This window comes from Rosa rugosa, chromosome 5 (genome assembly GCF_958449725.1).
Source record: "Rosa rugosa chromosome 5, drRosRugo1.1, whole genome shotgun sequence".
In the NCBI taxonomy this organism is placed as follows: Eukaryota; Viridiplantae; Streptophyta; class Magnoliopsida; order Rosales; family Rosaceae; genus Rosa; species Rosa rugosa.
In genome coordinates this window covers 27117971-27144206 of record NC_084824.1, presented here as the reverse complement: position 1 = coordinate 27144206, position 26236 = coordinate 27117971, and the positions used below count along the sequence as shown (strand labels likewise).

General features: G+C 39.1%; 1 protein-coding gene across 1 annotated transcript in view; it reads left to right on the top strand.

The window, feature by feature from the left end:
- The first annotated feature begins 21205 nt into the window (after positions 1 to 21205).
- Positions 21206 to 26236, top strand: part of LOC133708517 (coatomer subunit beta-1) — a 6592-nt gene continuing 1561 nt past the window's right edge. The window contains exons 1-3 of the mRNA XM_062133980.1: positions 21206 to 21362; positions 22362 to 24421; positions 24909 to 25418. Of these exons, the coding sequence (XP_061989964.1) occupies positions 22376 to 24421; positions 24909 to 25418 (2556 nt within the window). The 5' untranslated portion in view covers positions 21206 to 21362; positions 22362 to 22375. The remainder of the gene's footprint in view (positions 21363 to 22361; positions 24422 to 24908; positions 25419 to 26236) is intronic.

Below are 26236 nucleotides of genomic sequence, written 5' to 3'. Positions count from 1 at the left end.
TGACCTTGTACGGTCGTATGATCTTTTCGATCACAGGAATATATCTTCATTTCCCCTAAAAAAAAAAAAATAGCAGCCTTACTAACGTAATTCACAAACTAAACTGAACATTCGAAGAAAACAGAAAACAAACCTGAAGTGACAACTTCCTAAGCTAGCAATTTGGCTATTTGAAGTTTGGTCTGGAAGCTAAGTACACAGAAACTAACCCCCTTCTTTATATAGTTCAGGTCTGTTCTCTGGGACATGCATTTATAGTTCAGGTCTGTTTTTGGGGTTTAAGTACCAATATGATCTACTGTCTCACAGACATTTGATATGCATATAGAAATTTGCCAATACTATACAAACACCAACTGATTCATAAAACGCAACCTGTACAATTCTGATAAGAACACACCATCCATTCTAATAAGAAATCAAAGCTTCAGCATCATGAATTCCATGAACTAGCATAAAAAGTAGTAGAGCCAATAACTTTGCAATAGTAAAGGCTTACAAACCATCCCAGTAAGGGCCTCTACACTAATTCTTAACTAACACCAAACTACAAAATTATGGAACATTTGCAAGCTCTTTTTGTTCAAAACTTCATGTAAACGAATTCTATACTTCAAGTCATGCCCAAAGATATTCAGAAACATTACCAATACAAATACTTCACAAATGAAGAACATGAAAACAATCACAACCGATCCATCAAATGCAACTAAAATGCAAGTGAAAAACTTATGGTAATGAAATGAGTAGGAACCACTTACTGACAGTTTGGAAATAAACCTCATAAACCTTCCAGAACATAGACTTCAAAATGAAACAACTACACAAAAATTCTACAGAATGTTCTGAGGAAACCATCTGCAGGTAAATCAAGGAATTAGAAGGATCAATTGACCTTCTACCAACCCCTAACAAAAATTGAACCATGAAATAAATTGAAAGAAGTTGTCATGATCACCGTAGCCAAAAACAAGCAATAAGACACTTGATCAAGTATAATGTGTTTCTCATCTACTTTAATGACGGAGTGAGGCATATACACCTGCCAAGAAAGAAACTCCAAAGCTAACACAAGAAACAACATGTCGCTACAGCCAATTGAAGGAAGATATCCTGATCATATACTCATAACCGTACCAAAAAACAAACAATAAGATGCTTGATAAGTCTAATCTGTCTAATCTGTTTCTGATCAACTTTAATGCAGGATTGTAAAGGCATGTACAACTGCCAAGAAAGATACTACAGAGCTAAAACAAGAAACAACATGTCACCCCTCACCACTGCCAACAGCACTGGAAAGAGTGATGCAGGATGCCAAGCAGAAGTTATCAGTCCTTGTAAGAAGCAGGAGCAGCAGCAATAGCAGATCCATATAAGCAACCAAGTATTCTACGTCAATAAGACTCAACAGTTGATGTGGCTTAAAACCAACCTCCAAAGCATCTCTGACCCCAGGAATCTTGCTACCCTGCCCAGCTAAGATTATAAACTGAACTTCATCGATAATTCCAGACTCTTCAATTGCATCATTGACCAGAGGAAGAACAGAAGTGAGTAAACTGGAACTGAGGTCTTCAAATTCTTAACGTGTGATAGTTTTTGCAAAACCAAGGTCAGCCTCAAAATCCACATGAAGGTCAGTGGTCTCTTCAAATGAGAGCCTCAGCATTGCCACCTCACAAGCACACCTGAGCTTCCAAAAATCCACAGTGTTATAGCCAACTGAAAATCTATGTGTTTTTAAAATCTCATGGCGGCACCTTTCCACAAGATTAGTGTTGAAATGAAAAAAATACAGACTCAATTACATTGAGTTTCGTCCACTGAAAGAAAATAAGAGTGCTTTAATTTATGTAAAATTAAAAGCCTTTTATTTCAAGACAAATAGGGGACGAGTTTGATAGCTAGTGAAACTCTAAACAAAGGAAATAAGTAAGCTGCTTATATTGGGTTTACAGAATAATTAAACTGCTTATATTGGGTTTGCAAAGCATCTGACTTCTCCCACAATCTTCATACTTGGTCTTCAAAACCTCTAGCTTACCCTTACTATTAGATATAGTTGCAACTGTACATTGCCCTAGTTAGACTGCTTCCGACATCCAATACTACCACATTTGTGTCAATTGGCCATTTAAGCAGTTGCATATAAGCTCTAGTTATAGCTACAGTTTCAGCAATACTATCAACAATGTGAAACCCGGTAGATGTGGCAAATTCTTTCAGATTGAAAATCATATCTGACTCTAAATGATCAGGAAATGCAATTGTAGTAGTGACATGGCCTAGAGGACCGCCAATAGCCAACTCAGAAGCTCTATGGAGTTCACGGAAAAGGACAATGCATAATTCAGACACAGTACTGTACAAACGTGTGCTGCAACTGCCAAACTCCAGTGACATAGCAGGCAAATGGGAATCTGAAAATACAACTGCAAATGGCCAGCTGCAGGCAGGGGCGGAGCCAATCAGAGGCACAGTGGGTCACGGGACCCAGTAACTTTTTGAAATATAACTAAAATAAAGTTACATCTTCTTCATGAATTGTTGGTATGGTTCAGTGGTGTGGCTTACTTATCCCATTGAAGGAGTCTGGATTTGATTCTCCCTAGTGATAACATTTTTTTTTGTTCAACCTCTCCCTAGTGACAACATTTTTTTTGTTGTTCAACCTATTTAAGGTTATTTAGGCTAACTTTTTTGGTATGTTGATTCTCCCTAGTGATAACGTTTTTTTGTTCAACCTCTCTGTTATGATAGTCAACTTAGACGCCTATTTTGACTAGGAATAGTTATTTTTTCTAGTTTGCTTGTGTTTAGGTCAGAACGCACCGTTTCATTTAATTGATAAACGCACCGTTTGTATCACCTAGCTGATGAATATTGTCATATCCTCATGACGATGATCACCTGTGTCCACGTGACACGTGTCCTTCATGTTGACGTCTCCAGCTACTTTGCTAAGCCTCTGTAACGACTCTTTCAAGTTTGATAATACAATTCTCTCATTTCCTTTTATTTTCTCTCTTCAATTTTCTGCTCAAATCCCCGAATTCCAGTAGTTAGGGCCAAAACCCTAACAATTTGGTATCAGAGCCCTCGATCGGGAGGGATGGTGAAGCTCAAGGGTGGTGGAGGGACGGTAACACAGCCTCACAGCTCTGGCGAACTCACTAGTATTGAGTTCGACCTTCAGGTCCATCGAGACGAAACGGCGGCCAAGTTCAGTGCTGTACAGGACTCAGTAGCTGCTTTGCGCTCAGAGATTCTCGAAGAAATTAGAGCCGTGAGAGCAGAGGCCAGAAATTTGCAAGCTCAACAAGACCCACCTCAAATAAGTGTGGGATCCATACCGGTCCCTGTTGGCTCAAAAGTGGGTAGCACCATAGCGTCCTCAGCCTCATCCATGATGGCAACATCGGCTTCTCTTCAACCTGAGGAAAGGGGTAGCACATCTAAACCTAATTTTGCTAGTTGTAGCTCTCCTTTGACCTTGAAAGATAGTGATGTGATATTGGGGCTTGCTAGTGATAATTATGCTGCGATGATCAAGGATCCTAATATTGTGCAAGCTACTGGTGCTAATTCATGTGGGTCTACTGGTAGTGATGAATTGAGCCATCAAAATGTTAGCAATATGGGATCTAGTAACTGTGCATCACAAATGCAGAATCACTATTATCAACACACCAGTTATGGGTCATAACCATTCAATTATGCCACTAGACCTGTCAACTCAACAAATTTTAGTCTGAATCCACACTCATATGGGTTTGCTCCAACCTCACACTACAGTAGCACTGATCCTTTTGTCATGAGCTACTCTGGGCCATATCAACATACCCTACTTGATTTTCCACCTTACATACACCCTACCCTGCCATCTGCAGTACCCACCTACTTGAGTACCCGAGTCTGCTCATCAGTCACACCATCAACAGCTTTATATGCCAACATGTCTAGCCAAACCCAATACCACCCCTACACACAATCCCAAATACCCAACTCCTCCATACCTCAACCTCACTTGACCTCTCAGCTTGGCAACTCAAACACCTACCACCAACAACCCCATTGGAACTATCATAACCAGCATCTGCCCCCACAGGACCCAAGTCTACCAACTATGAGACAAATGAAACTTGATTTTTGCACATTTAGTGGGGGTGACCCAGTGGAGTGGCTTAATAAAGCTGAACAGTTCTTCGAATTTTATCAAATCCCTGAGGGGAAAAAGCTGGCCATTGCCACCATGCACCTCACTGACAAGGCCTCAGACAGGTGGTACATGTTTAGACATGAGTTTCCACCTACTTGGCTAGGCCTAGCTGACTTATTAATGAGAGAGTTCAGTGGTCACACTGTACTAGACTATCAAGCTGCCCTAGCTAGGATGTCACAAACTAGAAGTGTTGAGCAATATAAAGAGCAGTTCACAAAGCTTTCCAGGAGAGCCCCTAGCTTCTCACAGCAGGTTTTACTGTCTTGCTTTTTAGATGGTTTGAAAAATGAAATTAGAGCAGATGTCAAGGCACAGAAGCCTAAGTCCTTGTATGAAGCTTGTGAGCTGGCCAGGATTTATGAGGAGAGGGAGGCAGGCCAAAGAAATCACAACAGGTTCAACAATAATAGTAGGACACTCCCTGTGACTCACAATGGTTAACTTAGCAAACCACACCCTAGTGCAGGAGGCAACTCGGCAGGAAAAGGGCTATTAATTCCAACCAAGCCTGCCATGATGCAGAACCCTACAACTCCTAATAGGGGAAACTCCAATAGTGGCAACAGAAGACTGTCTCAAGCTGAATACCAGGAAAGAAGGGCTAAGAATAAGTGTTTCTTCTATGAAGAAATGTTTAGACCTGGGCATAACTGTAGAAAAGGCCAATTGATGGTAATTGAAGTAGTCCAGGAAGAAATTGATCAACCTACACTAACCGACACTGAGTTTGTTAAGGAGGCTACATTGGAGGAGGAGTTTCAAGAACCTGAAATTCAGCTACAAATCATAGGGGAGCAGAATAATTCCGACACAATGCAGTTAAAGGGAGTTTTCAATAAGAGACAGGTTCATGTACTGATTGACACTGGAGCATCACATAACTTCATCCACCCATCCTTGCTCAGGCAGTTCAAGGCCAATATTATTAACATAAAGCCCCTCAAAGTAAAATTAGCAAGTGGTGCAGTGATGCAGACGAAAGGGCAGGTGAGAGTAGCTATGCAACTACAACAATTCCCATTTTCAGCTGACTTTTACATTCTACCAATTTCAGGTTGTGAGATGGAATTAGGAGCTTCGTGGCTCAGAACTCTAGGAGATATAACTTGGAATTTTGAGACCATGAAAATGCAGTTATACCATGATCAAGTGCAATATACACTTCAAGGTGAGACCAAATCTCATGCTTCTGTCATTAGATGCAAATCCATGACCAGACTCTTGAAGAAAGAAAAGGAAGCAGTGATGGTACAGTTAAGCCCAATTACGACAGTGAACAAATCAGGTGAGGTTCACCCTAAGATACAGCATCTGTTGCAGCAATTTGTGGAAGTATTCCAACCTCCCACAACTTTACCTCCAGCCAGGGAACAAGGCCATAGGATTGAGCTATTACCAAACACCACTGCCATCAATGTCAGGCTATACAGGTACCCTCACTTCCAAAAATCGGAAATCGAGAAGATTGTGCAAGAAATGTTGGAGAATGGGATTATTAGGCCAAGCACTTCCCCATTCTCTTCTCCTATGTTGCTAGTAAAGAAAAAGGATGGAACCTGGAGAATGTGTGTTGACTATAGGTCTTTGAACTCTGTAACCATTAAGGATAAATATCCAATACATGTTGTGGATGAATTGATAGATGAGGTGCAAGGGGCCACCATTTATACCAAGCTAGACTTGAGGTCTGAGTACCATCAGATCAGAATGTCAGAAAGAGATATTTCAAAAACTGCTTTTAGAACACATTCAGGACACTATGAGTTCTTGGTAATGCCCTTTGGTTTGACTAATGCTTCTTCCACTTTCCAGTCTGTTATGAATGACATCTTGAGGGACTATTTAAGGAAGTTTGTGTTGGTGTTCTTTGATGACATTCTAATCTATAGTTCAACACTGGAGGAACATCTAGTACACCTACAGAAAGTTTTCAAGAGGCTTCAACGAAATTCTTTAAAGGTGAAAGAAAGCAAATGCTCTTTTGGCGTGCCTTAGGTTGAGTACTTGGGACATGTCATAAGTTCCAAGGGAGTAGCTGTGGACCCCTCTAAAATTGAGTGTATCAGGAATTGGCCAAAGCCAAAGATCCTGAAGGGACTAAGAGGGTTCCTTGGTTTAGCAGGTTACTACAGAAAGTATGTCAAACATTTTGGGGGAATTGCCAAACCTTTGACCGACATGCTCAAAAAAGATGGATTCAAATGGAGTCATGAATCTGAGGCTGCTTTTGAACTGCTCAAGGAAGCATTAGTATCAACTCCAGTTTTAGCCATCCCAGACTTCACTAAAGACTTTGTGGTGGAGTGTGATGCTTCTGACAAGGGCATTGGAGCAGTGTTGACTCAAGAAGGGCACCCTATTGCGTTTTTGAGCAAGGCCCTAGGTCCAAGGCACTCAACCTTGTCAGTCTATGATAAGGAAATGTTGGCTGTGGTATCCACAGTACAACATTGGAGGCCATACTTGTTAGGCCATCACTTCAAAATTTATACCGATCACAGGACAATTGAGCATTTTTTGAAGCAGAAAATTACAACACCATCACAACAAAAATGGTTGCTCAAGTTGATGGGGTATGATTACACAATTAAGTACTAAGCAGGAAAAAATAATGCAGCACCTGATGCCGTTTCAAGGAAGCTAGAACTTTATGTCCTCACTGGAATCTCATAACCAGTTCATCAGTATGTGTTGGATATATAACAGGCATGCATCAGGGATGATGAGGCATCAATAATTGTGTTGAAACTGCAACAGGATGCAGGGGCTGTGAAGCATTACAGTTTGCAAGACTCACAGCTGTTTTACAAGGATAGAATCTATGTACCTAAATGTAAGACTCCGAAAATTCATTACTAATTTCTTGGAATTTCTGGGAATTAATAAAGTGTTCATTTGTCAGATTTCGTGGTCCGAGGGTGGAGTTGAATTATTTTCGGACGAATAATTATTCGAAATGCATGTTTTAGGGGGTTACGAAGTTTGACTTTTTATACGTTTAGATTTTGTGAAAACTTCCTTCACAAAAGTTGTAGAGCGCATCGATACGAGTTCGTGGACATGTGGAACGTGGAAATCGGAGTTTGTATGAAGAAGTTATGGCCTTCGGAAAAAGTTTCCATTTTGGGATATATAGGAAAAATCCGAAAAAAAATATCAGAAAATGCCAACTTTCCATTTTCGGAAAGTTTTCTCTCTCTTCGGTCCCGGGCCCAGTTTCGCCTCCTCCCTTCGTCGGCCGATTTCTCGCTCGTCTGGCTACATTTTGCTTCTATTCCAACGGGGTTTCTGCTCGCCTTGATCCCTTCTACAGGTCTGTGGTGGTGTTTCGTCGTGGGAAGCACCGCAGGCGGCGCTACAAGGCCGGAAAGATAGGCGGCGGCGCTGCAAATCGCCCAGATCGGAGCTGACGATTCCGGCCACCATAACCGATGTTTCTTGAGGGCTTTTGAAGCCCAGAGGACGTAGATGCTTCTCCCAAGGTGGCTTGCAACGATTCAAAGTGTGGATCGGAGGTCGAATTTTGAAGATTGGGAATCTAGGGTTCATCGGTTTTCAAAACTTGCGAGGTAAATTCCGGCCAAATGGCTTTGATTTTGACTTTGTGCTAGTTATGAATATTGTAATTGGAGTTGAGATGAAGATCTTTTGTGTTGGAAGTTTTGTCAAATTTTGACTTTGGGCCGACGGCGGTGCCGCCACTGTAGTGATGTTTTCCGGCGGCTTCCGGCCACCCTAGAGACACAGTTTCTGTTCCTGATTTCGATCTACTCGTCGATACGAGCATTTCGATATATAGTTTGTAATTTTTGAAGATCGTTTGAGCATGTTAGGGTTTTAGCATTTTCGATTCGATCGGTTTTCGGTCTGTGAGGATTCGGCCGTTCGATCGACTTGTAGTTTTGTTTTATTGATCGTAGAAGTGTTCCGAGGTTGTTGGATGGTCTCGGATGAGGATCCGACTGTTGGATCGTCGTATAATTGTGTTTTGTGAATTGTGTGCTTTGTGTTGTATTGAGTGTGACCTTGATGTAATTAGGTGATTGACGGAATTGTGTGAGCGGAGTATGGATGATTTTGTGCTGGTCTTGGTTTGTGTGAAGACGCAGCAGGATTTGGAGGTGAGTAAATCTCACATGGTTCATTTACGAACGGATTATTTATTACTCAGAATTACTTGTTTAATTGTTAAATCATTTTCGAAACAAATTATTTATTTTAAAATATATGAACTTGATCGACAACGATTCATGGGTAAGTTAAAACAATATTTTGATATAAAATGATTTTCGAGAAGTATAATTTATAAAACTATAGTTGGTATTAGTGGCATCCCTGAGTGGATGACTAAGTATATATATATTTACGTGATATATATATCTGGATGGTGTGGCATTGTGATATGTAGACTTTTGATGATTTATATTGATAAAAGAGTGATTTGGAGTTGTGGTGTGACATTTGTGAGTCGTGTGGGATTTCTTTAAATATCTTGTTCTGAGGGCCAAGTGGTCCGAAGTCCGAAGGTTACAGTGGTAAACCTGGGTGTAAAGATATCGTAAGGCTGAACCACGGCTGAGGTGACAGGTTACGATTCAGTTAGAGCTCTAGTCTGTCTGCAGTTGTACTTCTTGGGGGATAACTTTGTGTTATGGCACTCAAGGGTACATGTTTTTAAAAGAGAGTTTCGAGTGTATGCTTTCTTTTGTTGTCTGAGGAGGGACTTGATTTTGTATTAGGGTGTGAGTTGAGATAATATGATTTATTGGGAGTTGATGGGTGATCATCGACTTTAGTTTGGAGTTGATGGGTGATCATCGATCTTAGTGTGAGTTGTTTGACTTCCTTATTGATTTTCCTTCTCATTCTATTGTTTGATTTAATTGTAATCTCCTGAACTAAGTTATATACAGGGATTACTGCCTTTTTAATTGTTTGTTTTATTGTAATCTCCTGAACTAAGTTATATGCAGGGATTACTGCCTTTTTAATTGTTTGTTTTATGTAATTTCCTGAACTAAACTATATGCAGGAGTTGCTATGATTTGAATTGTGTGATTTTAGGTGATCTCCTGAACTAATTCTCTATGCAGGGATTACTAATTCTTACAGTGTGTGATTGTATGTTTGGTTGTGTTTTGTGGAGTTAAATGTTGTTGCTTTAATTTATCTCACGAGTTGAGAAATTATAAGCATGAGTGACGTGAGTCATTTTAATTGAGTTTACTCATACGAGCTTAAAAAGCTTACCGAGTTTGTTGTTTACAATCCCGGTGCACTATTCCATGGTGTAGGGGTTATTGTGCAGGTCAGTGTAATCATCATCGAAGCTAAGGTTTTGTTGCTGTCGTAGCTTGGATGTAGTATGGTATTTTGGTTCTAGTCTTCCGCTGTGTTGTGAGTGTGGAGGGTGCGTTTACTTATTGAATTGTTATTCGGTTTAATTTGTAAACTACTTGCAATGTAATATGTGACTCTAAAGAACAAGTCGGTATTTACATTGTGAGCTCAGTTGTTTAGTTGATTAATTTAAGTGAAAATTTTTCTATGTTTTTTTCTTGTGCTTGTTAAGTTATCGCGTTTCGGATTTGAATTTATTTATTCAAAATTTGGGGCGTGACACTAAACTTGATGACTGGAGGCAGAAAATTATCGGTGAATTTCATGATGGAGTATTGGGAGGTCATGCAGGGCGAGCTAGGACCTACAAAAAGGTAAACAGGACCTTTGCAGGGCCAGGGATGTTAACAGATATTAAACAATTCATTGCAGCTTGTCAAATCTGCCAAATACATCACTATGAAACAGTGAAGCCACCTGGGTTACTTCAGCCTAATCCTATTCCAGAGATGGCTTGGTCAGACATCTCAATGGACTTCATTGATGGCCTTCCACCTTCAGAAGGCAAGAGTGTGATCTGGGTAGTGATAGACAGGTTGACAAAATTTGCTCATTTTTTACCACTTGCACACCCTTATTTAGCAGCTTCAGTTGCCAAGTTGTTTGTGCAAGAGATATTTAGGCTTCATGGAATGCCTAAACACATCATCTCTGACAGAGATCCAGTTTTCCTAAGTTTATTCTGGAAATCTTTCTTTGAATTACAGGGAACCAAATTGGACAAATCATCAATCTACCATCCTCAAACTGATGGCCAGACTGAGAACCTCAACCGAACATTGGAACAATATTTGAGGTGTGTTGTGGGGGAAAAACCTCATACCTGGGTCCAGGTCTTACCATGGGCTGAATGGTGGTATAATTCAGCTCATCACTCTACCATCCAAATGACTCCTTTCCAGGCTTTATATGGTTATCCTCCTCCATCAATTACACCCTACCTCCCCGGTTCCACTGCAGTAGCCCAAGTGGATCAACAACTCAGGGATCGGGATGCACTACTAGCAGCTCTCAAGAGAAATTTACAGCTAGCACAAGACAGGATGAAGAACTTCTATGACAAAAGGCATACCGAGAGAGAGTTTAGTGTGGGAGATTTTGTTTACTTGAAACTGCAACCCTACGGACAAAATTCCATGGACAAGAGTACATTTCACAAACTCTCACAGAAGTACTATGGGCCCTTTGAAGTGTTGGAGAGAATCGGTAAAGTGGCCTATAAGCTAAAACTACCAGCAACTGCAAAAATCCACAACGTTTTCCATGTTGCCTTGCTCAAGAAACAAATTGGCCATGATGTTGTTGTTGCCGCCCAGTTGCCTCACATCTCTGATCCCGAAAATCCCAAGTGGGTGCTTGCAGCCATCTTGCAGAGACGACTGTACAAACGGAGGAGAGCAGCAGCTACTCAGTGGCTGATACAGTGGGAGGGAACCTCTCCTGAAGAAGCTACTTGGGAGGATGCAGCTGATATGCTTCTCAGGTATCCATTTCTTGATTCTGAATTACCACAGGATGCTGAAACAAATGAGGATGCCAGCAGAGCTAGCCATCACCAATCATCACAACCGGCAACACAGAACTTGAGGAAAAGTTCTTTTTGAAGGCGGGTCCATTGTTATGATAGTCAACTTAGACGCCTATTTTGACTAGGAATAGTTCTTTTTTCCAGTTTGCTTATGTTTAGGTCAGAACGCACCGTTTCATTTAATTGATAAACGCACCGTTTGTATCACCTAGCTGAGGAATATTGTCATATCCTCGTGACGATGATCACCTGTGTCCACGTGACACGTGTCCTTCATGTTGACGTCTCCAGCTACTTTGCTGAGGCTCTGTAACGACTCTTTCAAGTTTGATAATACAATTCTCTCATTTCCTTTTATTTTCTCTCTTCAATTTTCTGCTCAAATCCCCGAATTCCAGTAGTTAGGGCCAAAACCCTAACACTCTCCCTAGTGACAACATTTTTTTTTTGTTCAACCTATTTAAGGTTATTTAGGCTAAACTTTTTTGGTATGTTGATTCTCCCTAGTGATAACGTCTTTTTTTTTTTTTTTTTTTTTGTTCAACCTATTTAAGGTTATTTAGGCTAACTTTTTTGGTATGTTGTTGTTATGAAGTTTTTCTCTTTACGTTTTTGTTTATAGATTTTTTTTTACTTACCATATCCATTTTAAAAAAATAAATGATTTCTCGATTTCTTCTATTGAGAAAAATATTTTACTAGTATAAATAAGGAGTTTTAAAATATGAAATCTCGTTGAAAACAATTACTATTTTAATAGACAAAAATTTCATTTAGAGATTTTTTCATGTTTTGATATTATTTATTTGTGCCCCAGTAACTTTGAAATTCTGGCCCCACCACTGACTGCAAGTTTCCGATGATTTGCATTGGAGAACCAATTTAATATCTACAATTTCGTTAAAGTAAAAAAGTTATTTCCTGCGCAAGCGCCAACATTTCAGTTTCAATATGAAACAACTGTGAGTGATACTTACCGAGCACAGTATGAGCAATGTTGTTGATTAGTGTAGGCAGGGGCGGAGCCACTCAGAGGGATAGTGGGTCACGGGACCCAGTAACTTTATAAAATATAACTAAAATAAAGTTACATCATCTTCATGAATTGTTAGTATGGTTCAGTGGTGTGGCTTACTTATCTCATTGAAGGAGTCTGGGATTTGATTCTCCCTATTGATAACATTTTTTTTTTTTTGTTCAACCAAACATTTTTTTTAATTTGTTCAACCTATTTAAGGTTATTTAGGCTAACTTGTTTGGTATGTTGATTCTCCTTAGTGATAACATTTTTTTTTTTTAGTTCAACCTATTTAAGGTTATTTAGGCTAACTTTTTTTTGTTCAACCTATTTAAAGTTATTTAGGCTAACTTTTTTGGTATGTTGATTCTCCCTAGTGATAACGTTTTTTTTTTTTTGTTCAATCTATTTAAGGTTTGGTATGTTGTTGTTATGAAGTTTTTCGCTAGTGATAACATTTTTTTTTTGTTCAACCTATTTAAGGTTATTTAGGCTAACTTTTTTGGTATGTTGATTCTCCTTAGTGATAACGTTTTTTTTTTTTGTTCAACCTGTTTAAGGTTATTTAGGCTAACTTTTTTTTGTTCAACCTATTTAAAGTTATTTAGGCTAACTTTTTTGGTATGTTGATTCTCCCTAGTGATAACGTTTTTTTTTTTTGTTCAATCTATTTAGGGAAGGTTATTTAGGCTAACTTTTTTGGTATGTTGTTATTATGAAGTTTTTCTCTTTACGTTCTTGTTTGTAGATTTTTTTTTACTTACCATATCCATTCAAAATAAATAAATGATTTCTCCATTTCTTCTATTGAGAAAAACATTTTACTAGTATAAATAAATAATTTTAAAATATGAAATCTCGTTGAAAACAATATTTTAATAGACAAAAATTTCATTTAGAGATTTTTTATGTTTTGATATTATTTATTTTTGTGCCCCAGTAACTTTGAAATTCTGGCTCCGCCACTGAGTGCAGGAAATCTTTCAACACAATCAATAGAGTTATCCTCCAAATTTTTTTTTTTAGGGCAACGGAAGACTAATCCATTGATCGAAATCATGACGATCTCACTCGGTCAAGCATGAAGGGTACAAGCACCCCTCATATTACAATACAAGCTCACGAAGAGTACTAAATCCAAAAGAAATCCATACTCCAAAACTAAAATCCTAAAGGAACTGCTGAAAGAGAACATGCAGAATTTAAAAACTCCCTAAATCCTACACTGCCCTAAAATGGAACCAATGTCCTGAACATCTTGTCGCCTAAGACCCTTTTGGTGTACGTCGCAACATTCAACACACCCACAGCAACATTCTAGGAACAGATGCAGGACAAAGAGCAGGGCAAACCACCCCCAAAAAGCCCAAACCCGACCCAAGTGTGAGAAAAATAGGGGAATTGGCCTAACCTAGGCCCAATTCTCTAGATTGCATCTCTGCAGCCCAGGAAGGCAGAGGCCCACGACTCGCTGCCCACACCCTACGCTCCTCACAGCCAGCCGCCGAATCTGGCCCTTCCGAGAATCGCCCGCCACCTCCTAATCAGTATGGCGGCCTCCCCAGGCAGGAGACCATGGTAACCATCGCGCCGCCCACCAAAGCTGCGAGCGACTGCACTTGTTGCACTAGACTGGTTCTGCAAGCACAAACCCGAGGCCTCAATTGGCGATCCGACCGCCGATCTCTAGCAGGAATTCTCCGACCTTGCTCCTCCTCTAGTCCAGAAATCGTGACACCAATCTCCTCCTCGTCAAACCCGATTCCACCAAAACAAACGCCGATCTCTGTTGCAAAACCACCACAAGGTCTGTACTTCGCCTCTTTTCTCTGACCAGACCAGCCTCTGAATGCACGAAGGAGATGAAGCCCTTATCCTCTTACCGCTTGCAACGCCGGAGCGCCCTGTTGCAGATCGGAGCCAAGAAGCGCCGCCGTACTGCTCGCGAAACCTAGGTTTAGGTTTCGGTATAGCTCCGACTTTTCAGGTGCATTTTTGGACGGATAACAGATTTATCCTCCAAATTGAAAGAAAGGCAGGCAAGTATATTCAGCATTCCAACCCTAAGATCACCAAAATTCACCACAATACGAACTCCAGTGGTTCCAAAATCAATTCCGCATGATACAATAGAATCCAACTGCAAAATAAAAAATCACTTGAATAAAGAATTGCCTTTGCATGTTGGGATTAAAAAGAGATTATGCAGCAAGATAGCAAAACCAGAACTGCAAAGCCAATCAAAACAGAGCAATGACAGAACAAAGACACCAAATTTTAAAGTGGAACCCTCCAATGTGAAGGGAAAAGCCGTGGGACAATCTCCGAAGAACTTCCATTATGAAAAATGAGATTGCAAGATTCAATCTAGATCACTAGAGGAATAACTCTCAAGAGAAACACCCTTCTAAAAAATCTCCCAGCAACCCTGTAAAAGAAGGATGGCTCTGTTTCTCTCCTTTTATAAAGAACTCTCAATCTATGCAGCCAAAGACAATGAAAACAGTACATATATCATCTGCCTTTCTCTACTCCAGCTTCTTCTAGAGAATACAAAGGGATACACCAGCAAACAATATTCATAATGGTTATTGATTACAGTGACAACTGCACTCCTTTTGCTTTGAAAACAGAAACGTTATCTTTGTTTTTATCTCTTTTTTCTCCAAGACATATAGTTTAAGACTTCAAGTTGGACTATGAGACTTATTAATTAGATGTCCAGCATGAGTAGGGTACTCCAAAATTGCACACAATCAGACCTACACCATATACACATAAACACACACACACACACACACACACATACATATATATATATAGAGAGATTTTATCCAGAGCGGAGCTCCGCTTTGAAATTAACGTATGAAGTTCTAGTTTTCGGTCACTTTTCGATTGCATATCCACATCTCGACCATTCAGTTTTTAAGTACTACTGTATAGATCATCTCTGCAAATTTTCAGCCAAATTGATGACTGTTAAGGTATCTAACTCGTTTAAACCAATGGACGGACTGAATCTGTCAACCTGAACCGTACTAGCTTTAAAGCAGTTATCAATACCTTAACGATCATCAATTTAGCTAAAAATTTGCAGAGATGATCTATACACTAGTACCTAAAAACTGAACGGTCGAGATGTGGATATGCGACCGAAAAGTGACCAAAAACTCAAACTTCACACATTAATTTCAAAGCGGAGCTTCGCTCTGGATAGGATCTGTATATATATATATATTTTTTTTTTCTCTAATACAAGCCATGACATATAATCCAACCTGAACTATGAGAGGTATTTTTTTAGATGTATAGGATGAGGAGGGAACTCCAAAATTGCACACAATCAAACCAACTACATCATATATATATAAATCGAGGCAAAATAGAGAGCTACCTTGTAACTAAAGCAAAAGAAATTGAGGGCTATCAAAGACTACAAAAATTCTTGAAAATCACAACTTACAAGGACTGGGTCTGAATTAGGGTTGAAATGTTGATTCACTGAGCGGAGGTCGACACTCTTTGAAAAACGTAGAATCGGGACCGGAGCAACCGCACTCTCTCCTTTCGCCGGCGCAACTGCCCTCTCTCCTTTCCCAAGCGCAACCGCACTCTCTCCTTTCGCCGGCGCAACCGCACTCTCTCCTTTCGCCGGCGCAACCGCCCTCTCTCTTTTCCTAGGCGCAACCGCCCTCTCTCATTTCTCCGACGCAACCGCACTCTCTCCTTTCCCTGGCGCAACCGCACTCTCTCCTTTCGTCGGCGCAACCGCCCTCTCTCCTTTCGCCGGAGCTACCATCTCTGTTTGCCTCGTCGTCATGGCACGGTTTAGAATTTTCTCTCTCTTTTTTTACTCTTGGCACTTCGGTTAGAATCTTTTTTGACTCTTGACAATGTTTCGTTTGCTTCCTTGACAGCTCGACTCTTTCCAATAGTTAAGTAGCTAAAAAATGAAAAATGACTATTGTGAAATTTTGCTCTACTAAAAGTTACTATTTTTATTTTGTTTTGGGTTACAAACTCTTTTCGTTTTGAGCTAAAGTAATTTATTTTTTGAAAAATGTACACATAGACAATAATGGGATAAAATAGAAGAGAGAATGATCGAGGTCGCGAGGAAGCAACTTACCTCTTTTCTTTTCGATTTCTTCAAGCTTGGTAAGTTGCTGCCTCGCGACCTCGTTCTTCAATCCTCAGCCAAGAGGCGGCTACATCTCTCTCTCTCTCTCTCTCTCTCTCTCTCCCCGGCACGACCGCATTGGTAAGTCTGGGTTTCTGTTTTCATTCAATCAATCATTCAAGTCTCTTACTTTATGGGTTTTCAGTTCTTCAAGTCTTTGGATTTCTGGGTCAAACTCACGCAGCAAAGTAGCGACGGCGCAAAGCATAGACGTCCTGAATCTTGGTTCGATTTTTGGGTTCAAATTCTAGGTTCGATTTCGGATTCTCCAAGGTTGGTTCTGATTCTTCAAGTTCGGTTACTTTGTTCGGTTTCTAAGTTCGATTTGCATCTGTTTTGCCTTTTGCCAGTGTATAATTCATTAAATTAAGATGAGAGCTAGTGTGAGACATTTGTATATCAATATATGAGATGAAATTTGTATATGAGAATTGAGATGAGAAATTGTATAATTGAGATGAAATTTGCATCTGTTTTGGTTCAAGAATTTTGATTCGAGTAACCATCCTTCAAATCTGGCCAATTTTTTTTTTTTTTTGGGTCAATCTTACTAAAATTTCAGAAAGAGAGGAAAAAGAAAAAGGAAAAAAAAAGTATGACTGAATTTCAGAAAGAGAAAAGACAAAAAAAAAAAATGACTCAAGGGCATTTTAGGAAGTAAAAAGAGATGTGAGGTAAAATATTATTAAAATAATAGAAGGGTGTGTGGTTTGCAATATGGGGTGTGCAAATTTCACCGCCTTTTATTTTTCACATAATGTATCAATGCAGAGAAAATACCATTTAGTCCTTGGTATATCACACAAATGTGAACTACCATAAATCAATAGTTTATTTTTCACATAATGTACCAAGACAGAGAAAATACCATTTAGTCCTCGGTATACCACACAAATGTACACCCTCTAAGTACTTAGGAATTCAAAGCACTATCGAATCGTCTGATAGAAATAATACAATGGAGCTGTTAAATGAGATAACAAAAAGAATTTCAAGTTGGAAATCTAATTTACTTTCAAGAGCTAGAAAACTTATACTTATCAACTCTACCATTTCAAGTATGCCGAATCGTCGATGAGCCGTGGCTTGTTCATTAGCTAACCTAACTAACACTTTGGAGGTCATGTATTCAAATCTCACTGACATCAGGAATAGAGTGGGGTAGGGAATTACATTGTCGTTCATAATTATAAATAATAATAATATAATAATAATAAAAACGTATGCCAAATCATTTAATGTATTTCCTTGTTACAAACTCACAATTAATAAGGTTAAATGACTTAAATCTATGTCAAGTAATTTTTTTGGGGTAAATTGTTATGCCCCGTACCTAGATTTACCAGTTTACTAGTCATTTAGATGATAAACAATTAAAATCTTCACTTTTACCTTCATTTTGAACTTTTAGGGGCTCCAAGTTTGGCTTTTTCAGGAAAACTTCCATCATGAAAGATGTAGAGCACATTAAACTGAGTTCGTAGATAGCGGCACGCCAAAATCGGAGTTCGCATGAAAGAGTTACGATCAGAAAACTGAAAGTTACTATGTTGGGAAACCAATTATAGTAACAATTTTCATCTTTCACTTTGGGAAAGTTTCCATTTCCATCAAAACCCTAACTCCCAAATTCTTTCGAGACTGATCTGAATACCGACCCGACCCAAAAAGAAGATCCAGCTATATTAGCCTTCCGGCCACCTCAGACCGCCAGACCGATTGCATTCGGCACGCCTCTTCACGCCGACCAACCTATACCCCTCACTTACGTTGATTTGTGTTATGGAAGGAGAATTAAAAGGAATTGTAGCTGCGATGCAGTTTTGGGTGACCCAACCAAAAGTCACAGCCATCGATCAGGACAAGACCACTCGAGTTTTGAAGTTTGTACCCCCCGAAATATATCAAGCTATTTTCCGGCCATATGGTTCCAAATTTGACTTTGTGATAGTTGAGGTTGTTGTTAGGCTTGGTTTTGTGACCCAATTCAAGGTCGGAGGTGGGGGCATGTCCGGCACTTCAGGCCTTCTGTTTTTGTCTGTTATGGAGACCCCATCGTTACGAGCATGTGGATATAGTTTGATAGCCATACAATAAACTTTGGGATTGATATAAAATTTTGAAGTTTCAAAAAATTCAAGTCTCGATTTGGGAAGATCTAACCGTTGGATTGACCCCATTTTTCGAAAGGTTGTTAAAATTATCGAATCAACGTAACTTATGAAACTTGAGCTTGTTCCGATATGATTTCGAGCTTTCGACTAATTATCGTTTTTAGGGTTATGATTTTATTATCTTCAATTTATTTACAATTATCGAAAACAATTATTCATAATATCAGTTTGTTCAGGATGATGTGTAGATCGAGCTCGAGGAGAAATTCGTCGGACGTCCGTCATAGTCGTAATTCAGTGAATGAACATTTTCTTTCAAACTAATTATGCATGCAGTATTATATTTCAAAATTTGTTTTTCATATCGATTTATATCACATGAGTATGGACGATTTATTGAGATTTCATGAGTTATGTTTTTCGATGACATTATAATGATTTACGAAGTTGGTGAAGTTGATATTGTCTTCCTTTCTGAAAGTCTTTATTATTTCATTGAGCTATTTGAATTTCAAGTTTTAACGATTTTCTTTTGGAAAGATGGTGAATTAAATTTTACGAGAGCCAATAAGTTTGGGATTATATATTTGAGAAGATAAATTATGAAAGATGATGATGTTAGCGGATGCAAGTATTACCTGGTCAGCAGTACCCTCTAGATGGTATGAGATGACTAGTCAGCAGTACCCTCTAATCATCACCTATTTTATCATGTGAGAGTTTTAAATGAAATTTCTGAAATATTTGTGAGACAATTTATGGCATGATTTGAGATTTTAGTGGCTCCAGGTTATTTCTAAAATTCGAAGTGGCCCTGCGAGGCCCACCTTAGAGGCATGAGGTGACTCATCCGATTTTATAAGTTACTGGTTGCCCCGGAGGATATCGCCGACTAGGTAATGCTAAAATTCGAAATGGCCTTGTGACGCCCACCTTAGGGCCATGCTGATCAGGTAATGATTTGAGATTTTGGTTGAGTCTGCTACCTCTTTACAAGTTGCCGATAATTCAAATAACCCTAATCATATCTCGTCCACTGTTAAAGAGCACAAGGAAGTGATCATCTTCCATATCATTAATAACCATGTTAACGTATAAAGTTGGAGGCCCTAGTTAACGTTACAGAGAGAGAGAGAGAGAGAGAGAGAGAGAAGAAGAAGAAGAAGAAGAAGAAGTTTAGTGGTTCATCTCCCACTTTGGAGGAGACTACATCCACTTGAAAGCTTTAACTATGTGTTTAGGCCTTGCAGCCTAAGAGGATTACAAGAGATGTAATTTGATGCCTTCTAAATGAGAGGGGGGGGGGTCCGTTTTATAAGTAAGGGAGCCTTCTTTTTTTCACTTGTGCTCCAATGTGGGATGCAAAAAACCCATTCTAGTCTAGAAATACATATTATGAAGCATCTTGGCAAGGCCGGGAATGTGGCTTCCTGGCAAGGTCTTGGCCGCTTTCGACTACCACTGGGTAGCTTGGATGTCGAATTACGGGATGCTTGTTGCGGTTAGGTCCCACCATGGCTTGTGGGCCCGCCTAAGAGGGTGTTACTTATGCTTGGCGACATAGATATTCCTCCATACTAGTGGAGGTATCTATAAACCACTCTATGCATCCCCTCCCATAATCTAGTGAAGAGATCAATGAAGCTTCGCCTCCGGAAAGAGCATGGAGTGACCATCTAACACACAAGAGCATCCTGGCACTACAAGGCAGATTGAACAACACTACCCTAATCTTATTTCAATAAGAACCAAGGACCTGACAAATATACACCCCATCTTTTCCATCACCACCGATCAACAATCGCCTCAAATTAATAAATAAGCAAGACCAGACCAGCGTTCCCAGTGAATTAGTGCAAGCTAGGAGCGAAAACCCTATTGAAATCCTAGAGACTCTGAAAAACCCTAGTGAGAGACTTATAGGGACTATCTACTTATAATCACTTGATTTACGTCTGTTCGGTACATCTATGAAAACCCATGTTTAGGGATAATAATGAGTAATCTATAGTCTCTTTTCAACATGCAATATCTCTTGAAGCCAACAGTAGAATCTACATTTGAAATTATGGTAAACTAGTAAGATATATATATACTGATGTTTTGGTCAATTTGGAGATCTTTAATCCACAAAGTTTAGCAAAAAAAGAAGGGCAAACATAGATAGTTTTTAGTAAGATAACCATGTCGCATGAATGATACGCTTGCTTGATAAACATAACGACGTCACCTACCTAAATTAGGGGAGCCATTCTAATGAGGACCACTAAAATGAGGACTAGTTGAGAACTTTCTAATCAATGGTTTGGGAGACCCACTTTTTTATTACATTACAGCAAATCAACCGTTAGATGTTTATGTATTCATGAGTGGATACTTCTGAAAATTTTCTTCCAAATTGCTAATCGTTAAGATATCAAACTAGATCAAATTAATAGATGAACCAAATCTGTTAAACATTAACCGTTCATGTTCATAACTGATAAATCATGATTATGAATGCCTTAACAATTTTTAATTTGGTTGAAAAATTGAATAAATGATTTACACATAAATATCTAAACATCTAACGATTGATTTATGGAAATGTGATTGTAAAATAAGTCTCATTAAAAAAATCCTTAACTAGTGCTCATTTCAGTGATATCTCATTAGACCTAAATCCAAGGGTGACACGTGTATTTTGATATTTAAAAACAATAGACCGATTGAGACTAAGGGAGGATCCGGGTACAGATTTGAATCCGGGTCCAGATCCGAATCGATAGCTATTCGTCGCCGCGGTTGGGCTCCCGGTTTCTCTTAATTTATAAGTTACAAGTATTATTTGTACTAGAACTCTCAAAATTTTGGATCTGATTTCTCTGTGCTCTCAATTGCCCATTCATCGCCATAAGGTAACTAACTCTCTCTCTCTCTCTGAGATCTTGAAGCTCTCTTGTTTTCGGTTGTGGATCTTTAAGCTCGTGATTCATCTTCTGTTTGGCTACCACGCAATTCCACACCGCATTTACTTGCCAAATCCAATGTATTGGTTTTGATTATTGTGGAGCTAGATTATCATATAGGCGTTTGCTTTCAATTTTGTACTCGGATGCTGCAACTTGTGTGCTGCTTTGCTTAGTTGCCACCACTCATTTTCTGTTCCTGTTGTGATCGTTGATTTGAGTTTTGATCTGGTTGGATAGAATTTAAATTCTCTTTGTGATCCTTGTGCCTATGAAAAATGAATCCGATGCTTGAAGGTGAATGTAGAAGCAGATCGGTAATGTACATTTGATAATTAGTTCTAGCCGAGTTCCAATCTTCATCTGATTTGTGTGAGTGAGAGTAAATTTCAAGATTCTTTGTTTATTTCAATTTAGAATTATAAGTAAGGGTGGCTGTTAGTGGTAGAATTAACCTTTTATCGCCCGTGAATGGCTGCAATTAGATCTTGGTGTAGAAGCAGACAGGTTATTGTGAGTTTGCGGTATCATGGAATGGTAGAAAAATCACTCAACATTTAGTCAACTTTGTTGACTATAATATGAAAACATGGATTTAGATGCCTATTAGCTTTTTGTAAGTATGCACTCACACTCTATAGTGAGTGGAAGTTATCCTGAAGAATTCTCGTCCAAGATGCCATTTATTGAACTTTGTTATTTGTTCAAGTTCCCTGTTAAAGTTTTTTTAATTCAGTTCATGAGCCAAATATGTTTTACTATCACGGTAGAAGTTAAATGTGGAAATTTATCTGTGATTATGCTGCATACTGCATGTTCTTTTATCCTTTCATAACCTCACTAACAGCTAAATTATATATATTTTAGTTATGGTATACTTGAGATGTTCGAAGTAGGACTATACAAATTAATATGAACCAATTATTTTTTTTTTCTTTTCTTTTTCAGAAAGCAATTGAGAAATGGAGAAATCTTGTAGTCTGCTAGTTCATTTTGATAAAGGAACACCCGCAATTGCAAATGAGATCAGGGAAGCTCTTGAAGGCAATGATGTAGAGGCAAAGATAGATGCAATGAAGAAGGCAATCATGCTTTTGTTGAATGGTGAAACGTTGCCTCAGCTTTTTATCACCATTGTTAGATACGTTTTGCCTTCTGAGGACCACACTGTCCAGAAACTACTGCTGTTATATTTGGAGATAATTGAGAAAACTGATGCAAAGGGTAGAGTCTTACCTGAAATGATTTTAATTTGCCAAAATTTGAGGAACAACCTACAGCACCCCAATGAGTATATCCGTGGTGTAACTCTAAGGTTTCTTTGCCGGTTGAACGAGACCGAGATAATTGAGCCATTAATCCCTTCTGTATTGCAGAATTTGGAGCATAGGCACCCTTATATTAGGAGAAATGCTATATTAGCTATGATGTCCATATACAAGCTACCACAGGGTGAGCAAATTTTGGTTGATGCACCTGAAATGATCGAGAAGCTTCTTTCGACGGAGCAGGATCCATCTGCTAAGCGGAATGCGTTTCTCATGCTCTTCACTTGTGCCCAGGACCGTGCAGTTAATTATCTTTTGACCAATGTTGATAAGGTTTCTGAATGGGGTGAATTGCTGCAGATGATTGTGTTAGACCTGATACGGAAAGTGTGCAGGACAAATCGTGGAGAGAAGGGGAGGTACATTAAGATCATTATATCCTTATTGAATGTGCCTTCAACTGCAGTTGTTTATGAATGTGCTGGGACACTCGTTTCCTTGTCATATGCTCCTACTGCTATTAGAGCTGCTGCCAACACCTACTGTCAGCTTCTTCTTTCTCAGAGTGACAACAATGTGAAGCTTATTGTTCTTGATCGGCTGAATGAGCTAAAGTCTTCTCATAGAGAAGTTATGGCTGATATGTTCATGGACATTCTTAGGGCACTTTCTAGTCCAAATCTTGACGTCCGTAGGAAGACCCTAGATATTGTTCTTGAGCTGGTTACTAACCGGAACATAAATGAGGTTGTTCTTACATTGAAAAAGGAAGTTGTTAAGACTCAAAATGGAGAGCTAGAGAAGAATGGTGAATACAGGCAGATGCTTATTCAGGCCATTCATTCTTGTGCAGTAAAGTTCCCGGAAGTTGCAAGCACAGTGGTCCATTTGTTGATGGATTTCTTGGGAGACAGCAATGTTGCTTCAGCTACTGATGTGATTGTGTTTGTTCGGGAGATAATTGAAACCAATCCTAAACTAAGGGTATCTATAATAACAAGGCTATTGGACACGTTTTACCAAATCCGAGCATCACGTGTTTGTGCTTGTGCTCTTTGGATTATTGGAGAGTACTGCCTATCACTTTCTGAAGTTGAAAGTGGACTCGCAACAATTAAACAGTGTCTTGGAGAATTGCCTTTTTACTCGCTCTCAGAAGAAGAAGAAGGTAATGATTCTTCAAAGAAGGTTCAGCAAGTAAACTCCATGACTGTGTCTTCTAAAAGACCAGCTATTCTTTCTGATGGGACTTATGCCACACAGAGTGCTGCATCTGAAACTGCTTTCTCCCCACCTACCCTTGTTCATGGATCCTTGGCATCTGGGAACTTGAGATCCCTGCTTCTCACTGGTGACTATTTTCTTGGGGCAGTTGTTGCTTGCACACTGACCAAGCTTGTTCTGAGACTGGAAGAGGTTCAGCCATCTAAGGTGGAAGTGCATAAAGCATCTGCACAAGCACTGTTGATAATTGTCTCTATGCTGCAATTAGGCCAATCTCCAGTCCTTCCACATCCAATTGACAACGATTCATATGATAGGATGGTCCTCTGCATAAGATTGTTATGCAATACTGGTGATGAGATAAAGAAAATATGGCTGCAATCTTGCCGTCAAAGTTTTGTTAGTATGCTTACAGAAAAACAATTAAGGGAAACAGCGGAAATCAAAGCAAAGGCTCAGATTTCTCATGCACAGCCGGATGACCTTATTGACTTCTACCATTTAAAAAGCAGGAAGGTACAACTTCTGCATTCATTTAACCACTGTACTGACAATTTCTATGCTGATGACATCGGACAAGCTCTGGTCTACTAGCTACATTTTGTGGTTGCTTGTCTGTTTGTTCACTACTTAATTTGAACTTAGAACAAAATGTATTTATCTGAGCATGCTGTTTCCTTATTCGTTTTCTAGTGGGCCCAAATTCATTGAATAAAATTCATTCATTATTATAATATCATCTACATAGATATGTTCTGCTTTTAGTTCCATTGCGTGTATGGAATTTGGTTGAAGGTTATTAAAATTTTCTACATGCACCAGCTTTGTTGACAATCTATTGTCGGAATTATGATGTAGTTTTGGACAACTTTGTCTTTTATGAATCTTTTGGTTTCTACTGGTTTGCAATAGCTAAATGTGATTATCCTTTTTAATATTATGGTAGTACATATATGATTGATAAGGTTTCTAAGTTAATTTTTTCTTTATATCTAAACTGAAGGGTATGAGCCAACTGGAACTCGAAGATGAGGTCCAAGATGATTTAAAACGTGCTACAGGAGAGTTCATCAAGGAAGGAGATGATGCAAACAAGCTCAACCGAATTCTCCAGCTCACTGGATTTAGCGACCCAGTGTATGCCGAAGCATATGTGACTGTACATCATTATGATATTGTCCTTGATGTCACAGTTATCAATCGAACCAAGGAGACCTTACAAAATTTGTGCTTGGAGTTGGCAACTATGGGGGATCTTAAGCTTGTTGAGCGGCCACAGAATTATACTCTGGCTCCTGAATCTAGTAAAAAAATAAAAGCCAACATCAAGGTGTCCTCAACTGAGACTGGAGTAATATTTGGAAATATTGTTTATGAGACCTCGAATGTGCATGAGCGAACAGTTGTTGTCCTCAACGATATTCATATCGACATTATGGATTACATCTCTCCTGCTGTTTGTAGTGATGGAGCTTTCAGAACCATGTGGGCAGAATTTGAGTGGGAGAACAAGGTATGTAGCACTCCTTTCTGGCTTGATTTTGGCATCAATAATAAAATGAATCTCATGATTAACCTCTTGCTACTAGTTTTGGGACTTTACTGGCCGTGATGGTCTGTTTTGTGAAGTTCTCAGTTATATTCATCTTTTGTTTTGGTAACTTTGTCCTGCCTTCATTGCATTTTCCCCCCTTTGTGGTAATGTATTGGTTATCCAATAACTCGGTATATTTCGTCAAAGTTTACTGATTTGATTACTAAATGATGGTGAAAATAATATTTTTAATCTTTTAGTTGTATTACCAGTGTACTATCAGGTCCTTGATTAGTTAGTAGTGAAACTGTTTCTGTGAAAGATATCCTCTAGGATAAAGAGCAATTATGGAGCAATGAAGTTTAGTTAAGTAGTATATATCTATAGGGTTTGGGTCTTTGGGATAAAGAGGGATGGGATGCTCACCAGTTCATGACCAACCCTCTTCTCTGGAGCTTTTGAAAATAGGAAGCTAAAGGGGAAAGAACAGTTCAATATGTCTAGAGGCTTTAGGTTTGACAAAACAAGCGAAGTTTATAACTTATTTTTTCTTAAATTTTTTTTTCGTCATCTTTTCGAGCTCATTTGCTGTTGAGAAGCTTAAGCTTTAAGTTATGTGTGGCAGTACTATGCTATTATATAAGTTTCGAAGAAACTTTTCTTCACCTATTTTATTTTGTTCTTGTCTTTCTTAGTCTATAGTGGAATGCACTTCTATCTGAAATATGCAACACATAAATACCCTGTGTTCTGTAACTAGTAGCCTAGTAGGTCTATACACAAATACGTAACAGAAC